We start from the raw sequence: 24833 nt of genomic DNA, 5'->3' as shown, positions 1-24833 counted from the left end.
TGCAGACACTTCAATCTGTACAGAGCGCTTGTTCAGAGCCTGTGGTTCTGGTATTAGGCAAAGTACCTGCCAGTCATGGTACCAACAGATGTCGTCCCGAAGACTTGGCCATTTGAACTTGTTTATGCCATGGCGTTGCATTCACTTAACTTTCACACTGTGCCCTTCTGCATCCATGATGATACCTGGGTATGCTTCATTGTCATAATTAACGACGCACCACTCTCCAATGTGCTTTACCTCAATCATTTCTGGTCTCCTAGGATTCTCTGGTGTCTTTCCACATGCTGGGGACTTGTCAGATGAAACAGGAACATTAGCTAGAGTGACCTCTTGAAGGTTAAAGCAGGGGCAGTCCAAAACACCTTCCTCCCTTTTACACAGACATGAAATGTCTCTGTATTTCATTTGGCCGGGTGTCAGACTGATAGCTTGGTGGATTCTCATAGTGCCTTTTATGGCAGCTATTGCAGGTACCTCAGGCTTTGATTCAATATCCCTCTCTGGGATGAAGAACAGCTCGACAGATGTGTCCAGGCTTTTCAGCTTGTTATACATGCTTTCCCCTTGACGCCGTTGCCTGAAACACAAAATATTTGTACGGATTTTTTTTAGCAAGTTAGTTATCAATATGTCATTTTATGGGGACATAAACAGTTGATAATTGTCCTTCAAATAAATCTAAACTTTCTAATAAGTCTCATCAGCTAAACTTCCAATGATCTAACCTGGAGGGCCCTGGCTCATGCTGATTTTCAGGAGTTTCAGCAGGGGAGTTGGGTGGTGTCTCTGACTGTAGCAAAGCACTGGCCCTGTTTCTGGCTCTGGCTTGACTTTTTGCCTCTCTCCATTTCTTTCTTTTGCCCTCTTCTCTCTCTCACTGAGTTCATTGACACCCTTCTTCTTTCCAGTCTCTCTGTCTTTTTCCATTTGACCCTTTCTTTCTCAAGGTACTTTCTTCTTCTGTCTGGGTCAGCATCACGACGTTCCCGATATCTCCTTGCTATCTCAGCTCCTTTTGATCTCATTCCTTGAAAAAAGACGATTCAGAATGTTCCCTTACACACTTTAATTGGCAGTCCCGGTAAACTAGGCTTGCATTATCAAACTAGGTTTGCTGATATCGATATCGGCAAAAAAATTGTCCATATTGTCCATTCTTACTATGTATAGCATGTACTGTTATAAAATGTGTGTAATAGCTGTTGTAATATGTGTAACATTATCAGTATGTGGCCTAAACTATGCACATGTCCTTCCTGTCATGAACCATGTCCACCCTGTCATGGAAGGCTTGCTGACAGGGTGGACAATGACAGGCTGGACATTTTTGGCTAATGTTAGCATTTAATGAGCACATGGTGGACCTTCACTTAGCAACATACTACAGTTAGCAAGCTGACTGTGTACTGTTTTACAAATATATTTCAAAGTTCTGATAGGTTTTTCTATCAATTGATATTTCACTATGACAGAGTGGACATGTTAAGCTTGACAACATCCAACTACACACATAATATGATGAAAATTATGAAACATAAGTGTAAATACTTACTCTGCAACTAGACACTGCTTCAGCCTTCATTGAAGAAAGACAAAATGCTGGTAGTGATGTCACTGAAAACATCAGTGGGTTTCTTAAAGGGGCAGTTACCCCATAATGACAGGGTGGACAGCAATTTCAGGGACACATGCAAAATGTTCAATATGATTATGAAAATACAATATACATGATCAAAATTACTTGTTTTATCAAATAACTTATTGTGGACAGTGAAACCATGTAAAAAAAATTTGGATTTAGTATCATTTAACCACTTATTACACACACTGTAGTTAGCAGAGCAGTGTGTGGGACATGCCAAAATCACGTACATCCAATGAAAAAAATTTAATAAAATGAAGGAAACACTTTTTTAGAGACTTATCATTCTACTGATATGTGTGCAAATGTTTGGCCACTTATAATAAGACCTCAGACTTTCATTATTCTGCTACATTTTCATGATGACTGAGTGAGTCTGATGAGGACACCAAAGGCACCTCATAGTGATATTGACTCAACTACAGAAAACCCTCAAATTGATGGCACTCTTTTGCTAAGTGCAGAGATGTATTATATGTATTGAATGTGTAGGGGACTTCCGAGAATGCTTCAGACTTTGTGGCGCAACAGAAAGATCAGCGTAACCCAAATTGTGAGTTCAAAGCCCAGGTAGGGTCATATTGAACAGTCAGTAATAAGTGATCATGTCAAGTGTAATCATATTGTCATTGATTAAATATTTTACTTGAACAGCGTACCACTTACCTTAAAACCCCCCATACCATTTAAGTACTTCTCCTACAAAAAACACATGTGAAAGTTGCAGTTTCACATGTGAAATCGCATTTTCACAAGTGAAATAACTGTTTTCACATGTTGAGCTGAAATGTTCACATGTGAAAACAAAAGACACATGAGGTCAGTTGTTCACATGTGAAACCATATGTATTCAATATAGAGTTCACATGTTAACACCACCTTTTCACGTGTGAGGAAAATAATATGTTTTCAAAATAACATGTTTTCAAACACCCAACAATCGAATTAGCATTTTCACATGTGAATAGCTTTCACATGTTGAAACCTAACGCTCACTTGTGAAATTGCATGTGAAATAAAATTAGCATTTTCACGAATTAAAATGTTATCTGAAAATCTAACTCTCAGATGTGAAAAACGAATTTGCACTTTCACGTAAAAAACGTTCGCTTGTGAAAATCGTACTCTCACATGTGGAATAGCATTTTCACATGTGAAAAACTTTCACATGAAAATCGAATTTTCACTTTCACATGTGAAAAACTTTCAAATGTTGTCACGTGTAGTTTCATGGTATCACATGTTTAAATGTTGCATCCCAAATGTTTTCACGTGTAGTTTCATGTTATCACATGTTGCTTTTACATGTTGTCACATGTTATGTAAAACACATGATCAGGTGAAATTCATGTGGTTTTTCCATAAGGGAATATCTTGCAGCTCATACAAAAACAACACAAGAATGTTTTGGGATAAGTATAGATTTTATTACAGATATCACAGCCCTTGATTATTTAAACAAAGTGTAAGTAGAAAACTATTTTGCGAATGCTGTAGATTAGTTGTGTCACGACTTCCTCTGAAGCTGCCTCCTCTCCTTGTTCGGGCAGGCTTCGGCGTTCGTCGTCGCCCGCCTTCTAGCCACTGCCGCTCCTCATCTCATAATTCCATTTGTTTTGTCTTGTTTATTACACACACCTGGTTCATATCCCCTCATCAGTACCTGTATAAGTGTTCCCTCTGCCCCCCTGTCTTTGTGTGTGATTGTTTATTGCGGAGGTTACATTAGCTCAGTGGAGCTATATTGTATTTTGTATCGCCGGGATATTCTCCCGTGTGCCTTGTTGTTTTCCAGTGCGCCGTATTTCCGCACTGGAGTGTTTTACGCATTGTTGCGTACCGATGTGTTATGGAATAAACCATTTATTCTGTGATTTACCCTCCTGTGCCTGACTCCTTCAAAATCACGCACCACAAATTGGTGGATTACATGTAGACATTTATTCGATTTTTATTACACACACCACAGCTTTCTGCCTCACACACATAGTAATGCATTTAGAAAACTCCTCCAAAACACATAATGATAACCACGGAAAATGTCTAAAAAGACATGAAATAAAAGTCAAGCTGTAGCACATTAATCTCAGTTAACCTAGAAGTAAAATGTTGCATGATGTGGTCAGGTGCCAGTTATGTTTACATAGTATGTCCACGAGAGATTAGCCACACATTAAGAAGTTCCCTCACTCCACAGAGCACTACTGCCCCGTCTGTTTTCCGCCCTTTCTTCTCTGGACCCTCTTCAGCTTTCTCTTTACCTTTGGGTGGGCACAGAGCCTCTTCCCTTGCACATGCAGTCTATGGAAATAGAGGATAAGACAGTCATTGTCTCAGGTCACCATCTAACGCAGAGGGTCTTTAAAGGTCCTGAACAGTCATTCTGAAAAGTACTTTTTCTCTCATGGCTAACTACCTGGACGTTTGAAAAGACAGGCTGAGTGGGCAGGGAGCTTATATTCATGAGCTCACCTTTACTGACATCTCTTTGAACGCCTATGTCAAGCAACTTGAATGCAGTGAGCGGTGTTGCAGTAAAATTATCCCAAGCAAATTTGGTGATACACAAAGCAACTCAAATAACATTGAAATTGCATCAAATTATATTTAAAACAATTTAATACACATCTCCTGTTTTGCATGTCTCGTGATGTGATTCACAGCAGCACTGATGGATGTGTTGACTTGACAACTGCGTCAGAGTTTTGAACGACCCTTCCCCCCCATTTTGTTCCATGCTGGCTGAAGACCTAGCTAGCCAGTAACTAGCTAACACCAGACACAGATGAAAGGGGAAACATAAGGATCTTTGCCATAGACTAATAGGGTAAACTTTTTGTTATATTTGCTGACACCCTACAGTCAGATTTTGGCACCAGTTAAGTAGCTATCTAGCTATATAAACTACGCCCCTCTGCAAACACGCCTTCTCCGATGTTGGTTACGGTACTTATTTAAATTAGATGAGAGAATATCATGTTACCATTGGTGTATTAAAATGAGAGTTAAGGTGATGTCACCTTATCCCCTTAATAATTAATCTAAGTGTTTGTCATGGGGGAGGGGACCAGTAACTTTATGATCAAACTTTATCAATGTAGAAGTAACCGTAATTTTAAATACTTTGGTCAGCCTTCTTTGATCTGGTTTCCTTCAAATATCATTCCATTTCATGAAAAACATGATTTTGACTGTTCATGACCTTTAACATAATTTATATCAGACAGTGGAATACTAACACTAGTATGTCATTAAAGTTTTCAATGATAGTACATTTATAATTGGGATACTAGAATTAGTCTACTCTAGACAGTATTGTGATGAACTCACACAAGTGCGTTGATCTCACAGGCACCATTGTTTCTCTGCATCTCTGCTCTCTCTACCTTCCTCAGCAGATAGGTAGGAATGTCCATAGATGCCTTCACACAGCACTTAGGAATGCCACCTGCAATGTTTACCATCAGTTGTAAGAGTTGTAGTACAGTGGCCTAAGTGATGGTAGTGGTAATTGCAGCAGCAGTAGTGGAAGTTGTAGTGGTGTACAGATGTAGGATCTTAATTTGATCAAAGCTGTAGTGTATTCAAGGTTTAAAAAGGCTTCTGTAGTTAGTAATTTGAGTAATGTATCAACCCCCTACAAAAAATGTCCATTAATTACTGTATTATCCACATAATAATTAACATTTCTTGTTGTAGCAAACTGGCTCAAATCAAGATCCTACATCTGTAGTAATGGCTTCAGTAGGCATGGTAAAACAATAATAGCAGTAGTAGTAGTAATAGAAGTAGTACTAGTTGTAGTAGTACAGGTAGTAGAGTGTTCTTTCAAAGAACAAGGAGTTGGAGAGGTAGCTGAAGTAGTAGTAATCACAGACTAGTAAATTCTCCTTAAACTCAAGTGACCTGTGTTGTTTTAAGGTGTGACTATAGAATGACAGTAGAATTACAACCTAGTGGTTGATGAGTATCAACTGAAAGTAAGCAAGTCACAACAGATACAACCCACAAATTATAAGCCTGCCTGTGCCACTAAAGAAACAACTTTGGACAATACCATTCAGCAAACATAACTGCCATTTGATAGTAACTGCCAATCTCTCCCTCTCTCTCTCTCTCTCTCTCTCTCTCTCTCTCTCTCTCTTCTCTCTCTCTCTCTCTCTCTCTCTCACTTTCTCTCTTTCTCTGTCTCTTAATCACATGTGCATATACACACGCACACACGCGCGCACACACGCACACCACACACACACACACACCACAAGCTTCAGCATGAGCAATGCTTAGCATTTCCACTGAGCTCTTGTGTCTCTCTACTCTCACACAACCCCAAAAAGTGAACATTCAAGGCAGCTAGCTACTCTTTGAGTCCTATGTAAAGGAGTGATGGTTTGAATAAGTGTGTAATAACGTTTTAATTTCCTGTTCATGACTGACCAATCAGTAAAAGTAATTGATTACTAGGCCACTGCTGTTCTGATTTCTCAAATATCAATACTTGTTTTTCTAGTAAGAACTACTGCAAAATGTTCTGATGATAGTAGAGCGGCCTATAGGCCAGATCCTGAACATTTATTAATTTATACTGGCCCTTTGATCAATTCTGAACATTAATAAAATATCTGCAAAAAAAATCCTCGCCTAAATCCAACATTCAGTGCCAAATTGACAAGCACTATGATGGTTGTCTGGTTTCTAGCAGTTTTTTTTTTGCTGTTTGTAGCACATTTGTGGCACATTAATTATTTTTTCGTCATATGATTTGGCTCTAGCATTTGTATGGTTTAAACTACAAAAGATTATGACCCCATTCCCGAAAGCTACAACTCTAAGGAACACCTATGTGCCTTCTGTTTCCATCTCTCATACTCACAAGGACTCTGTTAGAAGGGAGTGTGACAAAAAACGAATCTAATGACTGAGTGAAATAAATTCAAAGCAAAAGTCCTTCAGACTGGAATTTGGCATTACCTGATTTGTGTTATTTATTGAGATGCTTCGTTTTCAGATGATTTAAAAATGACCTAATTACATTTTAGAGTCTTTTAAACAAAAATAATGGTGAGCAAGCTTTGCAGCTTTTCCTTTTCAATTATGATAAAATTATTTGGTTGCACCTTGTTGGTTGAGCGCCCTCCACTTCTTTTCGAATTACTTTTAGCAAAATGTAATTTGAAGAAAAGTGCTTTATTGGTGGTTGCGTTAATTTCTTATACAGTTCTTCCGAAAAATAATCGCATGTGGAAAATGTCCGCCCCCCCCCTGCATTTTACCTTTTGTACATCTGGCCCCCTTAAGAATATAGTTCAATAGCCCTGTATTACACTATCTTCCTTACCTTCAGTGGTTGTGATGGCCAGAGCACACAGAAAGAGAAGCATTGCCATCACTCGAAGATCCATGGTGACAGCGGGAGTGAGAGATGAAGTGAAACTCATCAGAATTTATACGCCGGGTGACAGCGCCAGCGGGAATGAGAGATTAAGTGAAACTCATTATTCTAGCAAACATACACCCACACACTGTAGAACCAGTCAAGACGCATCTGTTTCTTTCAGTAAATCAAAGTTATGTGACAGGTATAATTACTCTTAAGAAGTACAAAAACCTGGCTTGGAACTGGGTACAAAAGACAACCTGAATTCTACCATGTGAAGATTTCTGGAAACAGTATAGAGTTGGAGTATAGAACGCTTCAATTTATCAGCAAATAGATTTATTAGCAATTTCACTGGTGGGTATTTTCAGTATTTTTTTTGGATGGAAAAACAAAAGACATACTAAAGTTTTGTTGGCAGTGATTTCTTGATGTCTTTCATTTCGATTATACAACAGCGGTGATTCTCTGTAAATGGTGATTCATAATAGTAATATATTGCATTAATGTAGTGGTCTACAAGCACTTCACATAGTAACAACAATGATTGTTGAACATTAATCTGAGCATTCTACAACACTGCAAGAAAACTATTTATTTCCTACACAAATGTCTGGATTTCTGTGGTGTATACAGAACCTATTTATATTGAGGCATTGGGAAATACAATGTCTTGTAGAACTGAATAATTATATATGTAATGTATGTATCTGTATATACATTCTTAGGTGGAAAAAACACTCTTTCTTTGACAGTTCATAACTCGTATCCTTTTTATCCTGTTGTTATTTCTGTCAGAAGTTTAACCATTTTGCCTGATTCCAAATCGACCCCTAGCCTAGCCTAGCCTAGGTACAGTATAGATGTAAAAGGTTTTGATAGTAGTGGTCAACAATATGGCGAAATCTCCATCAGTAGGCAAGGTGGAACAATTACCATATTGCCAATACCTATCCAATTACTGAAGTTCCTTCTGGAAAAATAAAGTAATTAAATTCAAACCTTTCCGATCTATGAGAAGTGTCAAAGGCTAGTAAGGGTTGATTTGGAATTAGGCAACGTATGCAAATCTCTGGAGTGAGATTGTTACTGTTAGTATTCACTTTGCCCCCTGGTGGCAAAGTGTAGCAGGCGCAGCAGAAGTTCTTCCGGTGAGTCCCTTGTGGCTCCGGTGCTGTGATCCGCAGGAGAGTGGTACCGACTCGTCCCCAAACAGTCTGGGTCTAGAACACAGCTCTCTGTCGATATACATACAATGATGAGGGTTAGAAAACGATATAAACATAGCATGTATTGTGCAAGTATACACCGGTATGCACAGACAGACAGACAGACAGACAGACAGACAGACAGACAGAGACAGACAGACAGAGACAGACAGACGGAGAGACATACAGAGGCAGATGACAGACAGATAGACAGACAGACAGACAAACAAACGGGTAAGTGCACAACCACACACACAGACGAAACACAATAGACAGAAATAAGCAATGACACCTACTGTACCTGAGTCACAGCAAACTCCTGGTGCAGCGCAGTGTCCTACGTCAGATCCACAGGGTCTCCCTCCTGCCTGGCAGGGGGTGGGCAGGTAGTTCTCCTCCATGCAGCGTGCCGTCTCTGGGGAGCCCATCCAGCAGCCTAGCCCCTCCCCACAGCAGATACTGGGGCCAAAGCAGCGGCCCTGGTCCCCTGGTCCACATGTCATGCACTTCAGGGGGAGAGACCTGTTAGCTGGCTTTCTATTTTTTATATGCTAGTGGAACCTAAATTTGTCATTTTTTTAATGATTTAACTATTAATCATAGTTGGTATTGGAAATAAAATTACAAAAAAAGTGTTTTTAATGTTTCCATTGTTGTAGGCTATGTGTGTTTTAAAGAGCCCTGGAAGCACAGATGAGCTCAAAGAAAGAAAAAAAAGAGCCTACAATTATGTAGGTTCAATCTAAATTCCATTCCGCATATATTATGACCGTGTAAATACTGCATTTTATGTAAAAATAGGCTCTAAATTGATGAGTTGTCAACATAACAGCCTGACCATTAGAAAAAACACAACTGTAAAATGCATTAGGAAAAATAAATATAGCATATGAAAAAACAAACAAATAAATATTTATTTTCTGAATATCTGTAAGGACACTTTGGCTGTGCGCAGCCGGTCATTTTCAAATGGTCATTTTCCAAACCTTTAGGCCTATGGATTAATAATAAAGTAGTGTGGTGCGTAGCCTAGTCTATCTACTTACAAGCATAGTGTAGCCTATATAGCCTAAAAAGAGAACTCGGAAAATAGAACGGTCTGTAACGTAGGCCTACTTGTCTGATGCCGGTGTCCTGTAACGCGCGCTTCCCGCCCCTGGGACAGTTCTGGATGTAGCACGCGGAGGAGAACGCTAGGAGTCCGACGACGCACAGTGGAAGCGTGGAATGTGGCATTGCAATTGTGCTGAAAAAGCGCTCCTATATTCCTCTTGCTGCTTCACGGATAACAGTTACTCGATGCTACCCGTTACTTATATGGGATGGGTTTGTTATTCAAAGTTGTTTGACGTCAGAGTTTTTTCATGCGTTTGCCTCTAGTGATGGAGTTAGGGTACTAGGGGGTAACCCCTGTAATTCACATTAAGACCACAAGATGTCACCAAATTATTTCCCCAACACTTTCCCTGGCTGCCACTGCTGTTGCTAAACAAAAAATGTCCTCTATGTCATCACAAGTTTTGGAGATATTTCAACAAAACGATTTTGTGGTAAATTGATGGGGGGAACCCAGTTCCTACATTTGAATATAAAAATTGATTTTATCAAACAAAACTATGCTACATTTTATCTCTGGGACCCTCAGGATGACAAATCAAAGAAAGATTACTGAATGTAAGTACATTATTTACCTTCAGAGGTGAATATATCAAATCAGTTGCCGTGACAAAAGTGTTCTGTTGTTGTGCACTATCCTCAAACAATAGCATGGTATTTTGTTGCTGTAATAGCTACTGTAAATTGGACACTGCCGTTAGATTAACAATAATTTAAGCTTTCTGCCCGTATAAGACATTTCTATGTCCCGGAAAGTTGGCGTTGTTTACAACACCATTCTAGTCACATATCGCATATTGAGCAGCAACCGTCCCGGTATAGGGACGCCCATCCTGTAGAGGTTATTAAGAGAGAGCTTTTCAATTGGAATCTCTCCCCCTGTTTTCAGTCACAGGTGGGGACTGGGTTAGGTGTGAGCAGTGCAGGAGGTGGGCTCATGAGTTGTGCTCCAATTTTACTGGGAATAGCTTTATTTGTGACCTATTTACAAATTAGAATTGTGCAATAGCAGAGAACAAGAGTTGCCACAATGTTACATTTAATTAATTAGTTAAGTAATGAGTTATTGTTAATAAATGTTATAGTCCAATATTATATAATGTTATTAGTTATATTCCATTCCAATATTCCAATTAATATTTTTTTAAATGAATAAAAAACAGCTATTGAAAACCTTTTGCTCATGAATGTCATTTTAAAGACTGCTGGGATTTAAAATCTTGCATTATTCAAATAATATTTTGTGCAATTGTACATAGTGGATTGAATGCAAAAGGAACAACAAAGAAAGAACAAATACAATTAATGTGCAGGTGAGTTAAAAAGAGGGACTTTACATCAAATCTCCTCATAGTCTGGATATTAATTGTGAAGTGCAACACCCCCCCCCCCCCATATTTTATTTAGATAAGCTCTGAGGAAGGCCTTGAGGCCAATACGTAAAGCTTATTAAAGAGCAGTGATACTATCAAGAGCAGTGGGCGCGTTTCTTCTTTTTTCTCATCTTATTCAACTGTTACCATGCACCTGCAAAAAAGATAGCTCAGATCTGCGAGTGTCTTTTGAATGTGTATTTAAATAATTAAAATAAGACAACTAGACTTTGCTTTTAAGTATTACTTACTAAAGAATTTCTAAATAAAACTGATTAAATGGATTTTAACACACTGTGTGAAACCCTATACCATCATCTTCTACAGGGGTAACTGGCATCCCGGTACTGGCTAAGTTACCTGGTACTTTTAAAAACGGCCCTTTTCTAAAAAACAACATTTCATGAAATACCTAAAAAAGTGTAAACAGTAGCCATTTATTTCCCTTTATTGTTTATTCGCCTAAGCATGACCTTCATCCACATACCCATTTTTTTTCTCCAAGTGTTGCTTTTTTGTGTCAGCAATTAGACATCGATCTTAGGGGGGCGGGGGGCTAGTTACACCCTAGTACCCTACTAATAAACAATTCCCATTAGCCTAAGCCATACTATATTCTATTTTGGTTCTCGATTCAGTTACACTTTTTGTCCTTCTATAGCCTATTTCCTGTGTGTAGCATAACCTATGCCACCATGATGCCCTTTCTATTGAGCGTTGTGGTCCTCTGTAGCTCAATTGGTAGAGCATGGCGCTTGTAACACCAGGGTAGTGGGTTCGATCCCCGAGACCACCCATACAAAAAATTGTATGCACACATGACTGTAAGTTGCTTTGGATAAAAGTGTCTGCTAAATGGCATATTATTGTTCCTATTCCTTTTCTGTTTTGCCTCTGATTTTAGGATGGTGCTGTTGCATGTTCTTTGAAAGTTGTAGGTTTGCCCACAATTAGAAGGAAGGAAAAAGGTAAAGACCATTCAGGATTAGACCCACCCGTTGTATAAAACAGAAATAAACAGGAAACAACCCTTATTCCCGGAACTTCATGTAGCCTATAGGTTTAGAATATATGGACAGATAGCCTATAAGTCATGGGCCACCTGCAGCTCCACTTTCTGACACATTGCTGTAATAATTGTTAGCTAAGATACAGTAACGCTACACTAGCTAAATTATTTTGGGGGTTAATATAGAATTGTCTGGTGATGTCATTAAGATCAATAGATAAAATGAAACTGTCCTCGATTTTCAGATGAGTTTCAAAAGAAGAGATATGCATTTTGGTGTAGAATGTCCCACCAGAAGTGACCTTCTCACAGTCATTAACCCAAAAAATACACCACTACCCCTGCCACTGCTGCTGAAGAAAATCCTAGGGGAAACACTGTACCTATCCAATCCTTTTTAGATCTGCATAAGTCAGAGCCATCCACAAGGGCCTGGGGGTTAAGGGCTAGAGGTTGTTTCAATGTTTCTGGACAGAGCCAAAGATAACTAGTTCTGATAGCTAGATAGGGGTGGGATGTATTAGGCACTGCCAGGCTAAGGTAGTCTATACAACTGGCACATAATGGCCTTGACAGTAATACCCTGTGAATAGGGGGATGGAGGCGGTCACTTGTTTTCAGGACACTACAGAGCAGGGAGAGGGTTGAAGTTAATAGAAAGAGAGAACAAGGGAGAGAGAGGGAAAGAGAGAGAGAGGAGAAAGAGACGTCACACAGTGTATGTCTCTGCATCAACAATTCTCCATCTAAATTATCTGAGCAACAAAACAGAGCTTTGAACCTGGCAGAAGAAAACATCTAGTCTGTATTCAAGACTGCATGTATGCTAATTTGGTTGAATGTTAATGAATTATTTATGTACAAGTAACTGCCAAAATAATGGAAACACTTGAGTAAATGAGCGATACAAAGTAGCCTATATTGACAGCAGGTGCTTCCACACATGTGTGGTTCCTGAGTTAATTAAGCAATTAACATCCCATCATGCTTAGGGTCATAGGATGACAATGCCCCCATCCACAGAGCACCAGTGGTCACTGAATGGTTTGATGAGCATGAAAACGATGTTAACCATATGACATGGTAGTTTCAGTCACCAGATCTCAACCCAATTGAACACTTAGGCTATGAGAGATTCTGGAGCGGTGCCTGAGACAGCGTTTTCCACCACCATCAACAAAACACCAAATTATGGAATTTCTTGTGGAAGAATGGTGTCGCCAGGGGAGAATGACTGCTCCTTCTCATTGAAGGCACGGAAGTTCAAGGCCGACAGCAGTACTGCAGGCATTGTTAGCAGAAAACAGGATCCCCCATTATAGTGAATGGGAAAATGTAAATCTTCATGGTCAATCTTTGTGTAAATAAAACAAAAATTAGAAGATAATCATGGTACCAATAATTGCTTCTAATACACCAGATGTAGAATCAAAATCATGTTTATTGTCCTACAAGAGGGAAGAGTTCACACCTGAATAGATAAAACAAATATGAAAACACAGAAGAAACAAACAACAGTCAGGGATAAACAGCACCCCCCTGCCCATGGGAGAAATTACATGGAATTGTTCACTATGGTGATAGCCCCCGGGATGAAACTCCTCCTGAAACGCGCAGTACATGCGCCACAGAATTGTCTGATATCTCAGACCTAATGGGAGGAGATCAAAGCAAAGGTGAAGTGGGTGGTCCAGGCGGGCTTTGCGGTGGATAGTGTGATCAATCAAAAGGGAGAGTTGAGCAGTGTGGTGGGAGGGATTAATTTAGATGCCGTTTTTGTGATCTTTAAGAGTTTGTTGCGTTGTGAGACATATTGTGGTAACAAATGCTGCCTAGATGAGTAGTGGTTCAATTATTATTTTTTAGTCATTTTAGCAGTCGCTCTTATCCAGAGCAACTTACAGTTAGTGAGTGCATAATTTTTTTTTCTTCATACTGGCCCCCCGTGGGACACAGCCTAGGATCGAACCCAGGTCTGTAGTGACACCTCAAGCACTGGGATGCAGTGCCTTAGACCGCTGCGCCACTCGGGATGACCCTTAAAAGTGTTCTTACACTATGATTTTGAACATTCAAAGCAACTGGGAAACGTCTATGGCAGGCATTGTTGTCACCTTAGCTTGCTACATAACTTCTGAGTGATAGGAAGCACGAGCACCCACCAATCAGCCTAAACCACTGCACACACACCCGTCATTACTATGACAATTAGCGTAGCCATGTTTGCACACACAGTCACTTGTAACTTGCTGTTTGGACAGTCATTAAGGCCTGCAGTGTGAACAAGGCAAATACATGTCCTCACAAATGGAAGGCAGGTGGGAGGAGGCGAGATCAGGTGGGACCATTCTAGCCAATGAGAGGGCAGATACGTGTGTGAACAACGGTCATAGAGATATCTGTGCCATTATAGTGTCTGTGACAGCATGGGCAGCGCCATTAAATTTACATTTACGTCATTTAGCAGACGCTCTTATCCAGTGCGACTTACAGTTAGTGTGTGCATACATATATATATATATCTTTTACATACCCCTGTGGGAATCGAACCCACAACCCTGGCGTTACAAACGCCATGCTCTACCAACTGAGCTACATCCCTGCCGGCCATTCCCTCCCCTATCCTGGACGACGCTGGGCCAATTGTGCGCCGCCCCATGGGTCTCCCGGTCGCGGCCGGCTACGACAGAGCCTGGATTCGAACCAGGATCTCTAGTGGCACAGCGGTCTAAAATACTTTCTATGGAGTTGTGCCTGTTGTCATAGAGCTAGATAGAGGACTCATCGTGGCTATAACCCATTTTAGCATGGACATTGCCATTGAGGGATTGCACCATTTAAAAGTAGTTAACTGGGTGGGAATTTGACCACTGCGCCACTCAATGGCCACTGCGCCACTCGTGGTCCTCTGTAGCTCAACTGGTAGAGCACGGCGCTTGTAACGCCAAGGTAGTGGGTTCGATCCCCGGGACCACCCATACACAAAAATGTATGCACGCATGACTGTAAGTCGCTTTGGATAAAAGCGTCTGCTAAATGGCATATTATTATTATTATTATTATCAATGGCTATCTCCATTTTAAAGTAGTCGTTTTCTTCTTAATTCCCACCCAGTTAACTACTTTAAAATGGTGCAATCCCTCAATGGCAATGTCCATGCTAAAATGGGTTATAGCCACGATGAGTCCTCTATCTAGCTCTATGACAACAGGCACAACTCCATAGAAAGTATTTTTTTCAAAGTTGCCGAAATGCCACGTGCGTCCACTTATATCAGTGCATTTGTAACACCCTAACCATTACGAAACTTCTATTCGATCAAATAAGAGCCACGTAGCAAATTAGCAAGTATATTTTTTGTTGACCAAATTCGACACTCTCTCATTGACCTCCATACAAAACTTCCTCACTTCGTGGGCTTATTTTTGTAGACAGATTTTGGGCTGAGTAAAACCTCTCACTTCGCCTCTTCCTCTCTGGCGCTATTGAGTCTTCACATAGAAATGAACGGAGTCACGTCATCGATTGAGTGTCACATCTAGTTACCCCAGCCACAAAGTCAAAATTGGCTATCGTAAAAGTTCATGAAAACAAACATTCGCTTTTTGGTCTTAATTTAAGGTTACGGTTAGGCATAAGGTTAGCAGTGTAGTTAAGTTTAGGGTTAGGTTTAAAATCACATTTTAAGAAAATATATTGTAGAAATAGGCAGGTTTATGACTGTGGTAACTAGTGACAACCCTCCAATAGAGTTCTAGACACTTGTAGAATCTATGCCAAGGTGCATTGAAGCTGTTCTGGCTCATTGTGGCCCAATGCCGTATTAAGACACTTTATGTCGAGGTTCCTTTATTTTGGCAGTTACCTGTAGGTCGTTAGCTAGGTGTTATGAAAGCAACCCACTGGGCACACACTGGCTGAATCAACGTTGTTTCCACGCCATTTCGATGAAATTACATTGAACCAATGTGGAATAGACGTTGAATTAACGTCTGTGGCAAGTGGGGAAAAAAACAAAATATCATTGCATAATCATTGTTTAGGTATTTATACGGCATATTGCTAAATTTTTCCTTAATACACTACTTTAAATGCTGTGGAAAGAAAAGTCCAAGAGGTTAAACAGACATCACAGCGACCGTGTTCCATGGACAATGTGACAAATAAGTTTCCCCTCAAGACGTGTTTCTATTTATTGAAGACTGAAAAAGCAAAACATGTCTGCCATAATAGATTTGCAACTCAAACGGACATTTAAATGATCATATTAATTATTGTATTCTAGATGAGTGTCTTGCATGCTTAGGTTTGTGTTCTCCTTATAAACTGTCATTATGTTGCTGATTAACTTGTAATTAGCAAAGGAAATTAAGCAGGCAGATTGTTCAGAAATACAAAAGGGCAAAATATGCTTAGTAGGAGGGTAACTGTGTGCTTGTTGTCTTCCTGAGAGTGATAGGGAGTTGAGGCTAGTCCTCTGATAAGTAGAAAAGCATTTCAAGATAACTTTGTAAAAACAGGTCTATACATTATAAGTACAGTACCTCATTCTGTTATACTTTCAAGAGTATGTGGTTGAGGTGGTTCAAAGGAATGTTTACATGTTAAAAAAAAACAACGATTGTATCGGCCTCATAACAGCAGTACACATAATTTGTGTACAGTTGAAGATTAGTTTGACTGGTGTCTGTCTGCATAGACCTTATGATCCCAATGTTTCATTTTTTTTTTAACTAATCCCCAATTCTGCCCATATAACCCCAAAATGTGTGTCAGTGAGAGACAGAGATAGAGAGAACACTAGCATTGCTTTCTGCAAAGCCACTTATTACAGAGAACCAGGGACAAGACAGTTGTCAAGCTTTATGTGCCCTGGCAACCTCAACTTCCTAACTCCTATACTTTGTAAGGATTGTGGTGTGGGGATAATAAAATGCCCAGAGCTTTCTACCCAGTATTGCATAACACAATTGGCCCTTGTAGAATAAATAAAGTATACAACTGAATTGGATTGAATAAACAGGTGTAGAGAAGTTCCATGTTGTACTGGCCTCCTGCTGTCAGTTGAGGTGGTAGAGAGGAGCAGACGGATGTTCATGTAGTACAGTTCAGCACATGGTTCTGCTTTGTTCCCTCACAATGACACGTCAGCCCTGGGAGCACTCTGTTCGCTGTCACTCTTTCTCTACCTCTCACTCTTCTTCACTTGCCTAGAGGTTTGAGGTGTTCTAACCTTCAGCAAATAACTCAAGGGTCCTCAGAATGAGATGGTTGAGAGGAGGAATAGAGAAGGCAAGGGCCTTTTCCTCAATTGGATTAGCTCAACTCCTGTGTCCTCTGCTCCGTCCTCTCTCGCTTCCTTTTGAAAAAGGTCAAAGGTAAATCGAGAGAAAGTGGACGAAAATACACTTGTCTGAAATGAGACTCTCCTCCACTTGTGCATCATCATGCAAATTCCATTTACAGGGGTGGATCCCAAAATAAAATGTGTAAAATTATAAAAACAAAGTTAGCAGCGCAATACATTTTATAGATAAAATAAGTAACATATTGTTTTTAAACATGTGCATGTCTTTCTCCTCCTACTAAACAATAGCTGATTCAAACGGGGTGTGGCAGATTTCAAAACTCTTCATGCGAAGGACTCAGGTAGGATACACATGAATATTCTCAATGAAAGGTGGCTTTCGAGGAGGGGAAGACACTTTTCCGTTCGCCTCCTAACCAATTGACACTCTCCTCGACCACTTTTCAGTTTCTGGGTCACGGAGGAGAGAGGACGGAGGACTGACTTTTGCCCAAATGTGAAAAGGCCCAAGAGGAAGAGAGGTGGAGAAGAGCATAGGTAAATGTATTCACCTATGTATGAAGTCCCTGTCAATCGGCAATTAACATTTTTGTCTTGATGTTTGAGACTATTGCGGCAAAATATATATATCTTGAAATAAGGGAAAACAAGGGGGGAAAAAAATCAGCAAAGATAGGTTTGTGCTGTACTGGCCACTCAAGAGACAGCAGCCTTGGACCACTCTTCTCTCTCTTTCTGTACCTCTCATTCTCCATTTCACCTTCTCCCTTCTCTCTTTGTGACTGAACACACTTTTCTATTCCTCTCTGATCAATCTATCCAATGGCTGCCGACAAACGGCTGTGGCCGTTGTTCTTGCTGTGACGCTACACTGTTCCCTTGTTTAGCAAGACAAGTTGGATAAAGCAGAAACAGAAACACACTCACCAACCAAGCAAACGTTCTCAAGTTATGACACTTTGGTACAAGTATGACCCACATCACCACAGTGAATAAACCAAACTAAAACATACATTTAAGAAGATCAGTCTGTAAACATTTTAATGACTTCCGTTGGGGAGTGGGGTAGAGGGGCAGCACAAGACAGGTGGAGTTTAAGTAACTGTTTATCAAGGCCCAAGGGATAATAAAGAGTCCCATTGTAATCTGTTTCCTCCAATGTCCACTGCTATTCCGCTGCTCACGTGTGCAGTGAAGAGCACAGGCATGTACAGTGAGTGGGTGACCGTGTGTCCGGTGGTGGTTAACAACACGTGGGTTGGGAGTCACGTGGGTTGTTCAGTTCAGTGGTTAATGCCACACATTTTTCCATTCAGTGATGCACGCGTGTGATGTCACTGGAAGAGGCAGGGCTATTGCAGGTGGGACATAGGATGTGATTGGGCATTGCTGTGGTGACAAGTGGGCGGGGCTTCCTGTGTAGGCAGGGGCGGCACAGGAAGTGACCACAGGGCAGGCGGTACGCTGACGGAGAGGTCGAGTAGACGGACAGAGAGCAGGAACAAGAACCACACCTGTTCTCACCTGGGAGAGAGAGATAGGGAAGGGGAGAGAGAAGGGGGGGAAGGAGAGAAATAGGAAACGCTATAGAGGGTGAGAAAGAGCGAAAGGTTGAAGGAGAGAAAGAGAACACATGTATTGAGCAGTATGTACACCTTGACTGAGATGATCTGTTCACAGTTTTAAATTGTATTTTCTCTCTGACAGACCACTGTATTCACTCTCCAACAACTGAAACGTTATTGAAAAAAGACTTTCAACAAACTACAGGAATTACAGCAATGGAAAGAAAGTTTGTATGGCAAGTCGCGGAGGATGCAGTATAAAGAAAGAAAGATCCATCTCTGCACACATACTGTAGGTGAACATAATGAACTGAAAGACCTTGGTACAGTGTAGTGGGCCTGAAAGGCCTGCCCTTGGACAGCCTATCTATGTTGACAGTGTCTTTCTCCCTGGTAACTAGGCAACATCCCACTACTTGACCATCTAACTTGTTCAACTAATGACTAGTCAACTCAATACTTTTCCCCGTCATTCATTCGTACTCTCAACCCTGAAGTTGATGGAAAACCTTATAAAAGCATTACAGCCTTTCTATCTTACTTGAAGTAATCACTTATCTGGAAGGAAATGGAGAAGAGAAAAACCAGGATTCCCCTCAATTGTTTTTCCTTGTCAGATCAGTGATTACTCCAAGGAAAGGTACATTTGAGCCATATTCATACAAGCCACTAGCCGCTGTGCCTACCTGTTGGGGTGTCAGCAGGTGTGTCTGTGTGTTTGTGTTGGACCTGGGGGGTTTGGGAGGTGTAGGAGGTAAAGGAGGGTCGACCCTGCAGAGCTGAGAGAAGGGCCTGGTCTAGACTGGCAGACAAACGCTGCTCATGGTCTAGACTGGCAGACGAACGCTGCTCATGGTCTAGACTGGCAGACGAACGCTGCTCATGGTCTAGACTGGCAGACGAACGCTGCTTATGGTCTAGACTGGCAGACGAACGCTGCTCATGGTCTAGACTGGCAGACGAACGCTGCTCATGGTCTAGACTGGCAGACAAACGCTGCTCATGGTCTAGACTGGCAGACAAACGCTGCTCATGGGAGCTACCGCTGGGAACTGTGGCTGGAACAAAAGGAATAACACAGAAACACTAATGAGTGACACATTCAAATATTTGATAGAGCCAACCTTCAATAAAGGCCTTTGAACTAACAAGAGAATGAATGCCTTGATGTTTTGCTCTCACGCTTTTTGAATTGTCTACACCAGTTCACCACTTACCTGTGGAGATAGTGGAGTTTGTGTCTGTTCTTAGTCTTTTCGAGTCAGGAAGTAGCTCCTTGGCGTGACCAGCGCTAGCAGAGGCTGCTTTGGCTGCGGTGGGCTCACCCTTTCCCTTAGAGCGGATCAGAGTGGCCCAAACCTCCAGCTCTCTCTTCCTCCTAGTCCCCAAATCTGGCCCTCCATCCTGGGAACTCACTCTATCCACTACCCCTTCTTTACGACCAACTTTACCAGCACACCGGTCCTTCCCATTCCCATTCTTCACCCTGTTGTTAAAAGCCCCGGTTCCCCTGTGCTGCGTAGAGAGGCTCCTCTCTGTATTAACACTTTCTGCCCGTTTTTGTGTAGTCTGTGTGAGAGTCCCACTGTTTCTGCTAAGTGCACCCTGGTGGTTGGCTGACTCTATAGCAGCAGCAGCATTAGTGACTGCAGGGGCCCCACTGTCCCCTGTCCTCTGTGGGGGTATGAGTCTGGAGGTGTGCGGATTCTCCCCCTGGACCTGCCTCCCCACCATCCCCTCCCTGACCTCTAACCCTGTCTGAAGCAGGAAGCGGTCGATGCGGCTCTTCAGGTGGGGGTTGGGGAGGGCCTGTGCCTCAGGGATGAAGGGAACACCGGTGAAGGGGTCGTTGGGGACACGACCCCAGGTAGCCTCCCTCCTCTGGTACTCCTCCAGAGTGGAGCTGTCCACAGACACTCCGCTGGGCAGCAGCATAGGCAGCAACATCACTTCCTGGGTCAGGGGGTCCAGGAACTCCTCAGGGACCTGCAGGAGGCTGGGGGTGGGGGAATCGAGAAAAATACAGAACATTATTATCGTCCCAGAGATGAAGGTTTTGCCTTTGGCTTCATGAACAGAATTACAATTCACCTTGCATCATATATTGTGTTGAAAACAGTCATGTTTTATACACACTATACCTCGTTGGTGTTGTCGTCTGTGACAGCGGCTGTGGTTGAATGACAGGGGAAGTCTGCGCTGATGCCAAGTGGCTAAGCTGTGGCGCTGGTCTCAGGCTAGCGTTCTCATGTGCTATCCTCACCCTCTCCACCTCCTCTGGAGGGCAGCAGCGAGAAGGCAGCCCCCACACTGCCAGTGCCTTGAGCCCCATCGCGGAGGCACCCGCACCGTACGGCACTGACACACGAAGCTGCTTCACAGAGCCTAGTGAGAGCGGGCCCCTGCTCCACAGCTCCTCTTGTCTACACCCCTCTCGGGGAGGCGGTGGCAGGGAGGGGAAGGGAGGGCGCGGGCGGAAACAGGGATGGGAGAAACTGACATGGATCTCTTCTCTTAGTTCACAGCGTCCCACTAGGCGGAAATCCCCCTGGCTGGTGTCTGTGTGACTCTGAGTTTGGCCACGTTGGGTCCATTGCTGACTCTTCTCCTGGCCTTGTAGGCTCCATTGTTGGGCCTGGAGGCTCCATTGGTGGCCCTTGAATTGGGCCTTGGCTTGGTCCCATTGCTGGCCCTTGTCTTGGCCTGGTTGGGCCTGACTTTGGCCCTGCTCTAGGCTGTGGTTGTGAGGGAGTGGGGGATCAGAGCTGGTGCTGATCTCCAGCCTCTTGCAGGCCTGTCCTCGGTCCATCCCCCAGGGCCACAGTTCCACATCCACCCGACACACTTCCACCTGGAAACCAAACTGCAGTGTAACCTAGGGTCAGATAAAGGGAAGATTAGACAGACAGACACCTGCCCAAAATGACTCACTTCTCTAGAAAGAGATGAAGAATAGGACAGTGATGTCATAAGATTAATCTCTAAATATTCTAGAGCGTCAGCTCACCTGAACGGGTGGCCGAAGGAAGTACTCCAGCTTAAAACCCCGCCTCCGGACTGCTGGGTCGGCCGATAGGAGGTTGGTGACGTCATACCCATCTGCACACAGCTAGATGAGGGAAAGAGGGAAAAGAAGAGAGGAGAGAGAGGGGTGAATAGTGAGGAAGGGGAGAGGGATGGAAAGGAGGAGGAGGAGGAGAGAGGGCGGTAGGGTTGAAGAGAGAAGTTATGAAAGTGAGGTAAGGTAAAGAGGAGACAGGAAGGGCAAAAAGGAGGTGGAGAATGAAAGGATAGAGAGAGAGGTAAAAGAGGAGAGTGAAAAAGTTGAAGATTCACTCCCAGAACAAGAATAAGGCCTAGCCAAGCGAGTATATAACAGCCTTTAATACAAAGAGAGGAACATAGCAAGGTCAGCTGTGATTCAACCTCCCACACAGCAACTTGCCCCTCTCCTTCCGACCATCCTCCCCCGCCAACCTCTTCCTCTCATTCTAGCACACATCTCTCACCCTGGCTCTTTCTCCTCCACCTCTCCATAACACCCAGAGGACAGAATATTACCACAGATGTATTAGAGAAGGACAAGGGGGTGAGACGAGACAAAAAGGAAAAGTGGCTTTGTCAGCTGGGGAGGAGGAGGAAAGCGAGTATCTGAACTTTTCCAATAAGAATGCTCATTTTAGATGTTTTATTTAGAAGCATTTCCCCCCCCCCCCATTTGCTTTTACTTTGACTGAGCATACAACCTTTGTTCAGATTGTTAGCCGACACATTGAACCAACGCTAGAAAACGATCAATGGAGGGGGGGATAATGTCAGCTCCGGTCCATACAATTATAATGCAATGTAAAATGTTTTGTACCTTGTCACACTGGATGGTGGTCTTGAAATGTGGCAGGCAGAGATTCACCACCATGGTCTCACACTTGCTGAAAGAAAAAACTGAAATCAATGTTTTTAACTTCTACACTAGACATTACTCTCCTCATTAGGGTTACCAACATATTCTGTGGAATTATTTAAATCCTTCAGACAGCAGTCTAAACCAGGCATAGCAAAACAAGTGTCAACCCTACTGTTCACATAGGGCAGCACGTGTGGATGTATGACAGAAATTATGAATAATTCCATTCAATAGCCTAAATCTTTATTGTCCCTAAAGGTAAATTACTGTTCAGTGTAAAACAGACATACATATACACAGCAAATATATCTTACAGTGACAAGGCGAAGAATAAGTGTGTTGTGAATCATAAACACACAATGAAGTTCTATACTGGCAGTCCTTGCTACAGGCTGAACGAAATTGCTTCTCTTCAGAATTGCAATAACCCTTGACCTCTCGCCACTGTGAGCTGTCTGTTGACCTTGCCCTAGAAAGGGGCCCTTTTATTTAGTCTCACATTCATTTACAACGACAGCCTACTTGATTCAAGGAAACATCATCTCTTGGGAAGCAATATGTAATCAATAGCAGTACATCCCATAAATCCTAAGGAGGATGACACACTACATTCTAATAGAACACAAAGAAAAAGGACATGGCAGTAAATAAATAAAAATATGATTATGCCATTCAGTAGCTTATTTGGAGTTATACAGTCATGTTCAGTTAGCCTAGCTATTCCTCCACGACACAATATAGACAAGTTAGCTAGCTAGCTAACGTTACAGAGGCATATATGCTAGCTTCATAATAGCCTTCGAACACATTATAGCCTATTCCACACACAAACGGCCAACTAATGACAGTATTCTGTAATTTTTGTTGGCCTTCTCATCTCTAAAGATAACTAACTAGCTAGCTAGGTAGTACTTCATTGGTTGCTTCCAAGCCAGAGACCCGACCGACGATGGAGTCTCTCTGGCTAGCTCCTTAATAGCTAGCTAGGTTTTGTTTACAGAAACCAGTCTAACGTTAACTTCTTGCAGAAAGTTTGCTAGCAAGCTATCAGAGTTTACCGTGCTTCCTGCTAATGTTCTTGTAGAAGAGCTCACACGAACTGTCTGAAATAAATTAAAACGATACAATCACTTGAGCGTTTCTCTGGTTGGACCACTTCTGCATGCATTTAACCAAAACACTGACATTAGCTAGCTAGCTGGTAGGAAGGAAGGAGAAGAGGGACATATTTCACGGCGTCAACTATTTTCGCGATTGCTACTACCGTGTGACAGTTATAATGAATTGGCTCTGGCACAATGATGTTAAAGCTGTTCTTACAGCTTCTCTGTTATGAATTAAAGTATTTTTCTAAATTTTAAATTGTTAATAATTTGATGTGGCAAAAGAAGATTAGAGCAGCAGTACCTTGACAGATTAGAGAATGGCACCTAGGGGAGATAGGGATACGTTGATCCAAAGGGGTACGTTGAGCCACCATTGTTTCTTGGAAATCATACACAAAATTAATCATTTTACCAAATATTTAGGAAGAGGTCATCATTTTATAGAGTCTATGAAGTAAGAAACCACATGGAAAAAGTGGTATGCAAGTTAGTTCCAAAAAACGGATTTTCACCAAGTCAAGTGAATTGCCGCTGGGGGACAGGGGCCGGCCTATGTTAAGTGTTTTAAAAAAAGTACAAAAGTGTTTGTTAGGTGTTAAGCCTGTGTTAAAAGTTGCTTAAAATTATTAAAGACAAAAAAGCATTGTGGTTGTGTTGAATTGTGTTTGGCAAATAAAGATGGACATGGTTTAAAAAAAGTAGTGGTAATATTTCATTCAGTCAAAAAATGTGTATGTGGCTTAATTTACTCTGTCCCTTTGCTCAACTTAACCCATACCCGGGGTAAGTTGTGCCAAGAGACCACTTTTTTTGGACAAGCTATGCTTTCAAAACTGTAATGTTTACATAAATTCTGATTATTTCCAGGGAAACACAACATCCTTAAATATTTGTTGATATCTTTGTTACAAATAATACTATATTTCCCTTGACCAGTGGTGTGTATTCATGGTTGCCAAGGGAAGCCAGGATTCCCCAAAAAATGTACCAAGAAAAAACATATTAAATGTATCTTTCGTCTCTCTGTGTTTCATACTTTTACTTCAATTCGCAAGAGGCTGAATCTATCTCACTGGAGAAAGAATCAGAGCGAGTGATACAGCGCCCCCTCTGTCTCTGTATGTGTAGCCCATCTACAGTTGAAGTCGGAAGTTTACATACACCTTAGCCAAATACATTTAAACCCAGTTTTTCACAATTCCTGACATTTAATCCTAGTAT

General features: G+C 41.8%; 3 protein-coding genes across 4 annotated transcripts; all 3 read right to left on the bottom strand.

Moving 5' to 3' along the window:
* Window positions 1-3547: 3547 nt before the first annotated feature.
* Window positions 3548-7080, bottom strand: LOC121584229 (C-C motif chemokine 28-like). The gene is made up of 3 exons (XM_041900059.2): window positions 6984-7080; window positions 4976-5093; window positions 3548-3946 (listed from the first exon to the last, which is right to left on the bottom strand). The coding sequence occupies exons 1-3, from the start codon at window positions 7045-7047 to the stop codon at window positions 3847-3849; spliced, it is 282 nt and encodes a 93-aa protein (XP_041755993.1). The 5' UTR covers window positions 7048-7080; the 3' UTR covers window positions 3548-3846.
* A 302-nt stretch (window positions 7081-7382) lies between these two features.
* Window positions 7383-9530, bottom strand: LOC121585115 (vasotocin-neurophysin VT 2). Its single transcript, XM_041901472.1, has 3 exons — window positions 9347-9530; window positions 8532-8736; window positions 7383-8260 (listed from the first exon to the last, which is right to left on the bottom strand). Exons 1-3 carry the CDS (start codon window positions 9464-9466, stop codon window positions 8115-8117), a joined length of 471 nt encoding a protein of 156 aa, XP_041757406.1. The 5' UTR covers window positions 9467-9530; the 3' UTR covers window positions 7383-8114.
* An 8531-nt stretch (window positions 9531-18061) lies between these two features.
* Window positions 18062-23691, bottom strand: LOC121585113 (RING finger protein 37). Of its 2 annotated transcripts, XM_041901469.2 has the most exons (7): window positions 23565-23691; window positions 22465-22531; window positions 21610-21711; window positions 20744-21477; window positions 19820-20598; window positions 19289-19660; window positions 18062-18621 (listed from the first exon to the last, which is right to left on the bottom strand). In XM_041901469.2, the coding sequence occupies exons 2-7, from the start codon at window positions 22516-22518 to the stop codon at window positions 18350-18352; spliced, it is 2313 nt and encodes a 770-aa protein (XP_041757403.2). In that variant the 5' UTR covers window positions 22519-22531; window positions 23565-23691; the 3' UTR covers window positions 18062-18349. The 2 variants fall into 2 exon arrangements, with proteins under 2 accessions (XP_041757403.2, XP_041757404.2); XM_041901470.2 differs by lacking the exon at window positions 19289-19660.
* Between the last annotated feature and the right edge of the window lie 1142 nt (window positions 23692-24833).

Source organism: Coregonus clupeaformis, chromosome 16, assembly GCF_020615455.1.
Source record: "Coregonus clupeaformis isolate EN_2021a chromosome 16, ASM2061545v1, whole genome shotgun sequence".
Classification (NCBI taxonomy): domain Eukaryota; kingdom Metazoa; phylum Chordata; class Actinopteri; order Salmoniformes; family Salmonidae; genus Coregonus; species Coregonus clupeaformis.
Note: the sequence above shows the minus strand (reverse complement) of the source record. Positions and strands in the feature narration are given on the sequence as shown.

Excerpts from the sequence above, each read along its gene's own strand:
- LOC121585115 (XM_041901472.1), bottom strand. The coding sequence starts at position 9,466 with ATGCCACATTCCACGCTTCCACTGTGCGTCGTCGGACTCCTAGCGTTC. Across the intron at positions 8,737-9,346 it reads AGGACACCGGCATCAGACAA|TGCATGACATGTGGACCAGG; the intron begins GTAGGCCTACGT and ends CTCCCCCTGAAG. Across the intron at positions 8,261-8,531 it reads AGGAGTTTGCTGTGACTCAG|AGAGCTGTGTTCTAGACCCA; the intron begins GTACAGTAGGTG and ends GTATATCGACAG.
- LOC121584229 (XM_041900059.2), bottom strand. The coding sequence starts at position 7,047 with ATGGATCTTCGAGTGATGGCAATGCTTCTCTTTCTGTGTGCTCTGGCC. Across the intron at positions 5,094-6,983 it reads GGCCATCACAACCACTGAAG|GTGGCATTCCTAAGTGCTGT; the intron begins GTAAGGAAGATA and ends TAAACATTGCAG. Across the intron at positions 3,947-4,975 it reads TGTGAGATCAACGCACTTGT|ACTGCATGTGCAAGGGAAGA; the intron begins GTGAGTTCATCA and ends CTATTTCCATAG.
- LOC121585113 (XM_041901469.2), bottom strand. The coding sequence starts at position 22,518 with ATGGTGGTGAATCTCTGCCTGCCACATTTCAAGACCACCATCCAGTGT. Across the intron at positions 21,478-21,609 it reads TCCTTCGGCCACCCGTTCAG|GTTACACTGCAGTTTGGTTT; the intron begins GTGAGCTGACGC and ends ATCTGACCCTAG. Across the intron at positions 19,661-19,819 it reads AAACTCCACTATCTCCACAG|CCACAGTTCCCAGCGGTAGC; the intron begins GTAAGTGGTGAA and ends CTTTTGTTCCAG.